Here is a 13022-nt window from a genome sequence, read left to right as displayed (position 1 = left end):
ATTGTGGGCAGCAAAGAATCCAACGTTAAAAGTAGCCATAGAATTGGCCAAAGTTGTAGAAGAAAGCGAAAAATGCATGAAGGAGTTGCAGAAGAGTGGTTTAGAACCAAGAATCGCAGAAATTTCCAGCAAAGCGATAAATAGTGATAATAGTGAAGAAGAGGCGGCAGCCATTGCTATCGTCAGAAAAAAAGGTTATGTTCTTCAGAAGAAAAATGTACTGTCTAACAACAAAAACAGCCCTAAAATGTGCATGAAGTGTGGAAGTTATTCACATACTTCCGATGCTAAATTTTGTTTTGCTAGTAATAAGGAGTGTTTGCGATGTGGAAAAATAGGACATTTCGCCAAAATGTGTAGAAACAAAAATAATTCCAAAGTGACAGTAGTCAGTGAGTATGGCGAACTGAGGCGTGATATTAATAAGATTTTAGTGTTATGTGACTCCATTTGTTCTTGTGAAGAACGGAGAGGGAGAATTTTTGGAAACAGATTTTACCATTGATGGGAAGTCCGTCAACCTAATGGTTGATACAGGTTCAAAATGGACAATAATACCTATGTCCCTGATGAGGAGAGTGTGGGGTGACAGAACGTTGAGAGAGTGTGACATCTTTCCCTCTGGCTACCAAGGCGAAAAAATAGATCTCTTGGGTTACTTTGATGGGAAAATTGAATTCAGGAATAGGTCAGCATTGGGTAAAGTGTACATATCCATGGATGGACCGGCCATTCTAGGACGTTACCAACAATACGACTTGCATATTGTGGTTAATCCCAGGGCTGATGATCCCGTCTCAATTATTGACAATTCCTCATTAAATGAGATTCTAGAGAGATTTAAAAATGTCTTTAGGGACCAATTAGGAGAACTTGTAGGCTACTCTCACCATATAATTCTCAAAGAAGGCAGTACTCCTGTTCAGCACAAAGTTAGACGAGTCCCTTTCGCTTTGCGGGAGGAAGTTAAAGCCACATTAGAGGAAATGCTCCAAGGAGGCATCATCGAGCCCGTTGAAGCGTCTCCATGGGTTTCGCCTGTTGTGATTTCCCAAAAACCTGATAATAAGATTAGGTTTTGTGTAGACCTGCGCTCATTGAACAAATGTGTGGTGGCAGATGTATTCCCACTACCTAATATTGGTGAGCTAGTGTCAACGCTTAAGGGAGCCAGGTTTTTCAGTAAACTAGACCTAAAACATGCTTACCATCAGATATGTCTAGATGATGTTTCCAAGCACCTAACTGCTTTCATTACTAGTGAGGGAACCTTCCAATTCACGCGTTTACCGTTTGGCCTTGTCTCAGCGGCCAGCGTGTTCCAGAGACTAGTCTCGGAAGTTTTTAAGGGTCTAGACAAAGTTTTATATTTCCAAGATGATGTTTTAATCTATGGGGATTCGCTTGAAGAACATAATGGGATTTTGCAGAGTGTATTGCGTAGAATAGATGATGCTGGGCTCACTTTGAGGAAGGAGAAGTGTGCTTTTCTTTTGAAGGAGATTGAATACTTAGGGTTTTCTTTGTCTGAAGAGGGGATAAGACCTAAAAGAAACCTATTAGAAGCTATCGAGTTAGCCCCCTCACCTGTTGATAAAGATCAACTTCGGTCCTTCATGGGCTTAATTGAATTTTATTCAAAATTTGTGAGGGATTTTTCATCTAAGACTGCACCTTTGAGATGTTTATTAAAAAAGGGTGCCAAATTTAATTGGTCCGCTGAGCAGGAATCCTGCGTTAATCTGATAAAAAGGGAGCTTAAAGCTGCTGGAGTACTGGCCCCTTTTGATACAGGTCGTTCCTCAGTTTTGATGGTTGATGCGAGTGGAGTGGGGCTTGGTGCGGTGCTTTTGCAGAAGCATGGGGGAGAAGAGAAGACCATAGCATTTGCTTCCAGGCCCTTGTCCGCCTCTGAAGCCAATTATTCAGTCATAGAGCGAGAGGCTCTTGCAGCTGTTTGGGGCACGAGTTATTTTAGAACATATTTATGGGGCTACAAATTTGTTCTGCGCACAAACCATAAACCACTGGTCAACGTGTTAGCCCCGGGTGGTGCTGGGAAGGGGTCTCCCAGGTTAGCGAGGCTGGCTTCCCGCTTGCAGGATTACCAGTACGAGATTGAATTTGTCCACGGCTGGAAGAACATCCAGGCGGACTGTTTGTCCCGACTTCCTGCACACTCTGGGGAGTGTAGCAGAAATGTCTCAGATGATTCTGCTGTAGCGGCAGTGGTGGAGGATGTGCTATTTTTAGGAGGTGGTTCTTTCACTCGTGATGACTGGGTGAGGAGTATGGAGGAGGATCGTGTTTTACAGTCAGTCATTGACCTTGTTTCTAAAGGGACTAGAAGAGAAAGCACTGTTATGCCTGAGGTTAGACCCTTTTTGAGAACTTTCCCTAGAAGGAGAGAATGTGTTGATGCGAGGTGACCGTTTCATACCTCCCAGTTCATTGCGGGGTAGGATTCTCAGTTTGGCTCATGAAGGCCATTTGGGTCAAACCCTCACTCAGCGTCGTGTTAAGGAGAACTTTTGGTGGCCGACGGTTGATAATGACGCTGTGGATTGTGTAGTGAAGTGTGACTATTGCAAAGAGGGAGAGAAACGGTTAAAGGTAGTGGGATCACGCTCACCTCAAAAAATTGGGTTTGAGAATTTACCTTGGCACAGCATCTGCCTAGATTTCATAGGTCCTATGAGTGAGTTACCCGTGAATCAACGGTTTGCCATTGTGGTGATTGATTGTTTCTCAAAATGGCTCTGTGTGCAATTTGTGAAAGAGATTGACACTGACACAACCATTGCCTTTCTGAAGAGTGTGTTTTTGAATGAGGGTTACCCATCGGTTCTTATCTCTGATAATGGCACTCAGTTGACGTCCTTGAAGATGGCTTCATTTATGCGTGAGTGTGGCATCAGACATCAGAGGACAAGCTTGTACAACCTGCAGGGAAATGGCCTCTGCGAGAGAGTGAATCGTCTGGTGAAGGGGGTGATTCAAATGTTTGTGCAAAGTGGATGTTTTACGCATGAGCGGGTGCAAGAGCTGGTGTGGGCCTACCGTTCGACACCTCATAGAACTGGTGAGAAATCTCCGTTTGAATTGATGCGCGGCCGCACACCAGTCTCAAAATTGACTCCTGCATGGTTGAGATGTGAGGGGAGTGAGGTCTTACCCCCTACTGACAATTCCCTTCCCATTGCAGTGGGTGACCTGGTCAAAGTTAAACCAGGAAGGTTTTCTAAGGGTCTTAGCAAGTATAGGGGCCCTTTTAGAGTCAAAAGAGCTTCTCCACATTTTGTTGTTTTAGATAATGGGGAAACTTGGAATTATAGGAGGGTGGCTTTGTTCCAGAGAAAGGAGAGTGGTTCTTCTGTTGGTTCAGAGGGTGGAGGTTCTGGGAGCTGTAATGGTTACTTGTTAGCTCCTGATGGTGGGTCGGTGCCTCCTTCTGTTTCCATCGGAGGGGGGGAGATGGGTAGTGGTGATGCTCCATCATCCACGTCAGTACATGGTGGTGCCCTGGGTGACTCAGTTTCTTCTTCTTCTTCTCAGTCGCTCCCTAGGGAGAGCACGATAAGGAGTTCTCGCTCTCGGCGCCCACCCACTTATCTTGGTGATTATATACACTGATCTAATACTATGTTCTCACAGTGATTGTTTTGTTTTTGTTTTCTTTCATCAGTTAAGGGGGGTAGATATGTTGTACAGTGCTTCTCTTGCTTATCTGACTAGCACTCTAGAATATCATGGGGTTCCTGGTTCTGGAATTTCCATCTGCCCTGTTGGCAGTTGGAGCTCTGGTCAGATAGGGGATGGTCCTACCGACTCTGTGCTGCAATAAAGCTTACTTCAACAAGTACTCTGCTTCCAGACATCGTGTTTACTTACTACAACAGACTAACTAGACAGGTGAGGGGTAGGACCTTAAACCCTGATGTTTTTTAAGGAGATACAAATTAGTTGTGATCCTACTAAGAGAAATCAAAAATATGCATTTTTGTAATGTTCATTTCATACTTTAGTCTAGTACATAATTCACTGCATTTTGTTTCAACAAATCATAAGAAGGTGACAAAATATAATGTTACTTATTAAAAACACATCTTAACTTCTGTACATACCTCCACTTTTAAGCAAGCAGTCCACCATTTCTGGGTAATTCAGTGCTGCAGCAACATGTAATGGTGTGATGCCAAAGCGGTCAGCTTTATTAACATCTGCACCTCTTACTATGAGGTACTTGGCAACATCTGGATTCCAATTTTTGGCCACCTGAAACAAAAAGAGTCCATGCTTAACTGTTGCTTCTGTCCCCAGCCTAAATAGCATAGTATGCTACAGTATGGAGACAGTCACTCTCCAAACAACACGCACTCCTCGTTGAAGAGAAAAACGACCCCAGGTGTTGATCTTGCTCGACCTCCCACAACCTTTGATGTCGTAGACCATCAAACATTGATTCACACCCTGGAAACACCCAATTGATTTTCTGACACAGTCCTGGAATGGTTCATGCCCAAACTTACAGACGGCCAACAGTTTGTACAAATAGGAACTGCAAGATTACCAGCAACCGCAGAGTACCTAAGAAATCCATATTCATTCCCTAATTTTATCTTCAGTCTCTACCTGGATCCTTCCAGATCTTTAATCATCAACAACATCAAGGTCCGTCAACATGCAAATGAAGCTGTGGAAGTTTTTCGAACCTTTGTAAGGCAAATACGGCCCTAGCTTGGATAATCTAGCCCTCTGTGTAATTCAAACTGTAACAAAATTATTGCTATGAGAAAGAAATCTGGTATAGTGTAACCAACACTTCTCCCAAATCCTGTTGGGAAAGCTGTGCCTTGCGCAACAGTCACTCCTGTGAAACGATAGGATCATTTACAGATGGGTTTTTGAGTCCGCGCCCCATATTAATAAACATTGGCAGGGCTATTCACAAAGGTAATTTACAACTGTAAGTAAGTTACACGACTGAGTTTTAAATTTACATTTCCACTTTTGAGTAGCTTTACTACTTTTGGCTATTCATCATTTACAAGTGTAAAGTTACTCAAAAATGTAGAATTACATGTCTTCCACCACAACCGGAACAGGGTGTGAAGCCAAATGTACAAGTGTAAGTTACTAATGTAATAAAGATGCAGTAGTAAGTCCAGCATCACACATGGCCAACCACTGATACTGCAATACCCTCCCATGGAAAGTAATGGAGGCAGGGTCTTTAATTAGAAACTCATAGGAAATAATGTTAAATTAAATAATATTGATATTAATATATATATGTGTGTGTATATATATGTATATGTGTGTACTTCTGTCTGGAAGTTTCGGGGTGATTTGTCAAGCAGGGGCTGAGAAAACGGGGGATTTCCAAAATGCATTTTCCCCATGTAATTTTCCATCGGGATTTTAGACACAACTACATCCCGAACAGCTGAACAGAACTACACCAAATTTGGCAGAAAGCTATATCGTGGTTCAAAAATAGTGTTTTTTGTAATTTGGTGTTAATGTGTTCAGTAGTTTTGGAGCCAGTAAAGAAAAAAATATTTATGTACATCTAGAGATGCAGATCCAATGTGGTGGATTCGCGGATGCACATGCCACAAAAAAATGCTGTGATTGGCTCCCCGCAACATGAAAGGAAAGTTGTGGCTGCCATTTTGTGGCTCTGGACTCGGCTCCCAGGGGGGGTGGAAATAAGATGTAAAAAGGTTAAAAGGGGCTATGGTAGAGGTACTCTGACCCCATGGGACTGATGGAGGAGTTTGTGAGGAACCCCTCATGGAGAAGAAAATGTGAAAACAATGTTGTTCTTTTGCACACATGAGAATCTGCGTATCCACCACAGTGCTCAGTGTGGCCCCTGTGTGAATTCACAGCAGATCCCCGGATCAAGACCTCATTTAAGAAAACACCTATACCCACTCACACACTCTCTCATGCACCAATACACTCTCTCACACAGCCACTCACACATCCATACACCCACTCACACACCCATACATTCACTCACACACCCTCTCACACACACATAAGGTCACTGACACATCCACTCAGAGACCCAGAGAACCACTCACATACACACTCATAGACTCACACAGACACTCAGACAGCCACCTGCACACCTATACAGCCACTGACACACCCACTCAAACACCTATACAGCAAAACCACTCACACACCCATACAGCCACTCACACACCACTCAGAGAACCACAGAGCCACTTACACACCTACTCATATACCCACCCATCACACATTCACACACTTTTTCATGCTCATGCACAACCACTCACACATCCATACACCTACTCACATACCCATTTAGTCGCTTGCACACCCTCTCCCACACTCATACAGTCACTGATACATCCACTCAGAGACCTAAAGTACCATTTAGATACCCACTCACAGACCTGCACAGCTACTCCCATGCCCACTCACACAGCCTTTCACACACCCATATAGTCGTTCACACACCCACACAGACACACACGTTCAAAAACTCACAGAATCACTTATACACCCACACTACGACTCACACACCCATACAGCCACTTACACACCCATTCACGGATCCAGAAAACCACTCAAGTATTAGACAGGTAGTCACACACCCAGAGACTAGCTCTCACTCCCAGTTACACACCAACACAGCCATTAAAACACCCATATAACCCTCACACACCCACACAGTTACTTATATAGCTACTCACACCCAGGCAGTAATGCAATTATATAAATTGTAATAGGATATGTTTGTTTTAAATGTGTTGTTGTTTTGTATTGAATGTGTGCATTTGGTTGGGAATGAATCAGTGGTCGCAGTTCCACCAGCAACATAGCCGGCAGACCCTTTATTTGGACGAGGATTCACAGCGGATCAGCGGATCCGCCGTTCCAAGTGAGAAATTAAAAAAAAGAATTTGAAAACAAAAAGATCAAGTGTTTGGGAAAAGGGTTTGCTCTGAAAAGAGTTTTTATGGTGTGTAGATGATAACTTCACATAGAACATGATGCATTCTTTAAGTTGTTGAGGAACACCATGTTGCCTGTGTTTGTGAAATTGATTCTGTCTTTTTGATATATTCCGTCCATGTCGAAGCGCAAGTTGTTATGGTATACAGACCCAATATTGTGGTCAAGGAGAAATGCAGAAACGGTTTTATTGACATGTTTCCTGATTTTCTTTATTTGCATATAAAATTGGGTTGACCACTCCCACTTTTGTCTTACGCAAATGAGGGAGAACACCAAGGCAGTATGTAGGCAAAGTGTCATTCATTTACCAAAGGTATCCTTAATTAGGATTTACAGTCCTGCCCGAGTAATTTTGCCTCGGTCATTGCCACCATTGCCACCACAGTGCACAATCATGAGGTCTGGATTTTGGCAACCTGCAAAGCTTTCAACCAAAGGAAGCGAGTGATGCCAATTTAACTATCTCTGGCCAACCCAAGTAATGTATACATTAGATAAACCTAGGTGCCTATCAATGCCACTCTTTATAGCACTCATTCTAGCCCAAAACACAAAACTATGGCCCACAATCCAGACTCTGACCATTTTGGAGACAAGCAGAAGTAGCACACAGGAAAATGCTGCAGCAGAATGAGGCAGTTTTGAATATGAAAGGCAACTATAATGGAGGACATCAAGTAAAGTATAAAAGAACATATATGTTTAGAGGGTGGAGATGTGAAGGGAACCAACATTAGGAATTGGCTTTAGGAAAAAAGTAACTAACTCTGTGATTGGCTTTGGAAACATAGAAAAGGGTTAATTGGATGTGCTTGGAATTGCTAACAGTCAACCACACCTGCTACAGGTAATGTGAAGCTAGTGTGCTGTTTATAGCAAATCTTGTGGACATTTGACCTATTGTTAGGCAGCGAGTACAGGAAAAATAGCTAACATGGAAACGGAGCTAAAAGTGCATAGGGAAGAGAACAAAAGAGTGAAAAGTGTAGTGTGAACCTGGAAAGCAGACTGGTATACAAAAATTGCTCTAGTAGAGAGTATATTTCTTGTAATTGATAATCATTTTACAAAAGTAAATATAAATGAAAAGCATCAACAGCAGATTGTTGAATGCTTTTAAGGGCTTCGGTGTGGATCCGTGGAACCACCTTAGACCACACAGGAGTCCGCGCTGTGCCCCGGGGTGGATCCGCGAAAACCCTGCCAAGTTAGGCTTCTTTACAGGAAAAAATAGTGACCGTTTGAAGTGGTATTACAAAAATAAAAGATAAAACGAAGTCTGTGATTTGTTAAGTACAGAAGTATGAGTGACAGCAAAGTGAGAAGGATAGCCATTTCAGGTACTTTTCTTCTGAGAGTGGAGGAGAATTGCCATATTTCTGACTTAAGATTTGCAGTGGAACATTTATGTTAACAGATATTAAAATAAAAGTTGGACAACAGCAAAGATATTTTGCAGGTATGCTAATTATGTTGTGCTAGAAAAAAAGAATATTAAAAAACTGTGAGTGTATGTAAACTGAAAGAAAACGTGCAGCTTCCCAACACTACAGAAAAAGGAAACATAGAAGGGAGCTTAGATGAGAACATTAACTAAAAATATAGTGGGCAGTTAATAAGGTAGAGGAATTTCTATACAGGATATATAGTTATTTTATTAAGCCAGCATGAATGAATACACTAGAAATTAGATGAGGGTGCTTGCTTATAGTATGTTATTTTATTAGTATGTAATTTGCAACCACTCACACAGTCAGGCAGGCACTCACACACTCAGTTATACTCTCACAAAAGTACTTATATACCCACCTCTCATAGAGCCAGACTGTGACTAACACACTCAGTCACACACCCATAAAAACATTCACACCTATTTACTCACCTATACATCCACGTACACAGTCATTCACACATCCATACAGGCACTGTCACACCCACTCACACAGCCTTTCATGTACCCAGTACTTAGACAGTCAGTTACACACACACTTACACACCTATACACCCAGTTATATACCCAGTCACTCATCTATACAGACACACACATACCTATTTACAAAACCATACAGCAACTCACACATCCAGTCAGACAGCGATGGAGGCAATTACACATCCATTCACACACTCAAATAGCACTTATGTAACTACCACTAATAGAGCCATTTGCACACAGTTATTAAACCAAACACCCACTAGCACAGCAAGTTAGTGATCCATACAGCCACTTACATAATTATTTGGACACCCATGCAGTCACTAACAAAACCAGTCACACACCTCCACAGCTACTTACGTATCCAGTGAGACACCAGCAGAGGCACTGATACACTCACTCACATATCCACTCAACCACTCACAAACCCAGCCACCCACCCATACAGCCACTAAAATGCCCATTTATACACCCATACTCAAACACGTACACAGCCTTTGCACACTGACATAAACCATGTATATAGCTGCTCACTTATAGTAAGTAATCTAATAGTATGTAATCTGAAGTTAAATGTATTCTAAATTTGCTTTTCGGATATCTAATTGTGTTTAAAGAGGAATGGAGGAAGGAACGGTGAGGTAAAAAAAATAAGACTTATGCTTGTTGACAGCATCCATAAACTGGCATATGCAACAATGAGGGACTATCAGCCTTATTCATCAAGCTGAAATCGGCTCGCAAAGGGCCAGATTCTGAGAATCTGGCCCTTTGCGAGCGCTATTTTTGCATTTGGGATTCATCATCCCAAAGGCAAAAATCGGTAATAGCGCTTTCGCTATTTTGCGAGGAATTACATTTAAGGAATCTCTATTTGAGATTCCTTAAATGCAATTCATCATCCATTTTAAAATTGCGAATTCGCAATTTCGGCCCGCTATTTACCGCGAGGTCAAACCTCGTGGTAAATAGCGAAAACTTAGAAAAATGCTTTTAAAAGCATTTTTCTAAGTTGCATGTTGCACACACACCTGTTTCAATTTGCATTTAAGGGGTGCTACAGGGTGTCCTTTGGACACCCCTGGGACCCTTTAAATCGCTATCTTATTTGCGAGTACCAAATTGCTATTCGCAAATAAGGAATACTCCCCATTCATTCCTATGGGCCTTTTGGCCCATAGGAATGAATGGAGAGTTATTCCTTATTTGCGATTAGCAATTTGCTACTCGCAAATAAGGAACATGTAGGAATCGCAATATTTATTGCAATTCCTACATGAATCCCGTTTTGCAAGTCCTTAATAGCGATTCCTTATGAATCGCTATTAAAGACTCGCAAAACGGGTCTTTGATGAATCAGGCTGTATGTCTCACAGTTTTGGTGGTGAAACAACGGGGATGGTAAGTGTCTTGTCAGGTGGTTAGGGCCCCACAGATAGTCCAGATGCTGATGATGATGATGATGATGATGCACCGCCTTCCCTCTCTCTTAACGTCCTCTGATACGTCCTTGTATGTATAGTTTTTAGGTGTTTCGAAATATAGGATGTGCCTTGTAAATACTTCTTCAATGTACCTCTTGACATTTTTTTGCTGCATAGAGTGCATTGGACACATTTTGGAGGAAATGTATTTTCTCCTGAAGGGATAAAGAAATATTTCCAAATTTTAGAGGAATTCTTTGGAGGTGGTAAGTCTTTTTCTTCGTCCTGCTCTTTCTGTTCTCTTCAATCTTCGGGCAGAAGGCATCTTAACTTTGAAACTCTCTTCTTAAGGAAAGCCAAAAAACTATGAAGCTGTGGTTTTGAGACTGTCTTCAAAGAGATGTGATACCCATAAAACTGACTTAGTGTGTGGTTTACAATGTAGGTGGGTGGAGACTTACTGTGTCCAATGAAAATTGAGGTTTGGTTGTCTTCTTGGATTTGCAACAGATACATGGTGGCATCGAACGGATCCGCAGATCCATAAAATGAATACAAAAAAGAGAAATGGTGAGGGTCCTTAAGGGCCAGGAACCCCTCCGGTTAACACCAGTAAGTCCCACACAGCGGGACTGCTGAGAGCTCATCGGAGGCCCTGCCCCCTTTCTCCACCCACTGAACAGACCAATACAGCCACTCAAGCACCCACTCACAGACCCATACAGCCACTCACAAACCCACTCACACACCCACATAGCTACTCACACAGCAAGTCACACACCCATACAGTCACTCACACACCCACCTGCTGACCTATACTGCCACTCTCACAACCACTCACCGACCTCACATATTACATCACTCATGACATGGTCTGTGACATCACTGATGACATCTCAAACGACATCACTGATGACATTATACACCCACTCACACAACCACTCATATACCCACTCACACACCCATACAACCAGCGCTAACTATAACTTGCGCCCCATGCACTACTTATAACCTCACATATGACATCACTCATGACACATTCTATGACATCATTTATGACATCACTAATAACATCTCAAATGACATCGAACGGCGAACACCCAAGATGCCCTGTGTCAGTGCGTCCACTCCACAGGCGAGCTTCTGTCCGAGCACCAAGATTTCCCACTTTTAATACTGTTTACTAACGAGGAGAGAAACTTCTAGAAATGTACCCTCCCTTCATCTTTAGCAAAACCAAGGCTAACCGTACCCATCCATGTCTAGTCAATTTACTAAAGCTGACCAGGCTCCAGTGCTTAGCCTGAGATAGAGAAGTCCATTCCTCTTTCAGGCGTTTAAATACACATACCACATGTTCTTCTCCAAGCAAAGCTGCTTTGCTCTGAGCTATGAAAAAATGATAACATCTCACTCTGTAGCTGCAAGAAGGCACAAAATGAAATCAAGAGGTTGTACATTCAAAACGGAGTCAATTAAAACTCATGGAGTCAATGGTCACCACATGATCTCACAATGTATATAAATGCGTGTAGCTCTTCACTCTCTTGGATGGCAGCTGTACATAGTACTGTGTGGGGAGAGACAGGCCACTCCAATGAGATCTCTCTCTTGGATGACAGGTATGCGGGAGGGACTGGCCTCAGCTGATAGCTGTACCTTGGCATTGGGAGTAGGTAGTAGGGTGCGTGGATGGACTTTCCTCTCCTTTCACATCTCTCTCTCTGGTCACAGGTATGCATAGTAGGATGTGGGGAAGAGATGGCCTCTCCTTTCAGACCCCTCTGTCACATGAAGGGTGTGCACATCAGGGAGTGGGGATGGACTGGTTTCTCCTTTCTCACCTCCCTTTCAGATGATGGTTGCGCATAGCAGGGTGTGTGGAGGTACAGGTCTCTCTGCTGATTACTCTCTCTGTAATTCTAGGTGTGCATAGTAACATGTGGGTAGGGACTGGTCTCTTCTTTTACACCTCTTTCTCAGATGACGGGTGTGCATTTTACGGTTTGTGGACTGACTGACCTCTTTGCTGTGAACTTTCTTTGCAATGATAGGTGTACATAATAGGGTGTGGGGAGAGACTGCCCTCTACTTTTAGACTTCTCTCCCAGATGGCAGATGTGCTTACTAGGGCAGCGTGTGGTTAGGCACTGGTTTCTGTGCTGAGACCTCTCTCTGTAATGATAGGTGTACATATTAGAGTGTGAGGGGGGACTGGGCTCTCCTTTCAGGCTTTTCACTCAGATGACAATGATAGGTGTGCATAGTAGGGGGTTGGAGGAGAATGGGCTCTCCTTTCAGACCTTTCTCTCAGATGATAGGTGTGCGTAGTAGGGTGTATAGAGGGATTGGCCTCCCTGTTGAGATCTCCTACTGTAATGATGGGTGCGGTGTTAGTAGAAAGATGCGGGGAGGGACTGCCCTCTCCTTTTAGACCTCTCTCTCAGATGATGGGTGTGTGTAGTAGGGTGTGTGGCAGGCCTGGCCTTTCTGCTGAGACCGCTCTCTGTAATTATAGGTGTGCATAGTAAGGTGTGTTGCTGAAATGGGCTCTCTTTTCAGGCCCAGACCACTATCTCAGATGATGGGTGTGCGTAGTAGGGTGTTTGGATAAGCCTTAACTCTAATCGCAACTCTTCTGAAACCAATGAGCATAAATAGTAGAGTCT

The 13022-nt window shown here is 43.0% G+C and overlaps 1 protein-coding gene across 1 annotated transcript in view; it reads right to left on the bottom strand.

Annotated features, from left to right (window-relative positions):
- LOC144827992 (uncharacterized) overlaps nucleotides 1-13022 on the bottom strand; it is a 557648-nt gene that overhangs the window by 491465 nt on the left and 53161 nt on the right. Inside the window, exon 3 of the mRNA XM_078686140.1 lies at nucleotides 4121-4275. Coding sequence (XP_078542266.1) covers nucleotides 4121-4275 — 155 coding nt within the window. The remainder of the gene's footprint in view (nucleotides 1-4120; nucleotides 4276-13022) is intronic.

The sequence above is a fragment of the Lissotriton helveticus genome, chromosome 4_1 (genome assembly GCF_964261635.1).
Source record: "Lissotriton helveticus chromosome 4_1, aLisHel1.1, whole genome shotgun sequence".
Taxonomy (NCBI): domain Eukaryota; kingdom Metazoa; phylum Chordata; class Amphibia; order Caudata; family Salamandridae; genus Lissotriton; species Lissotriton helveticus.
Note: the sequence above shows the minus strand (reverse complement) of the source record. Positions and strands in the feature narration are given on the sequence as shown.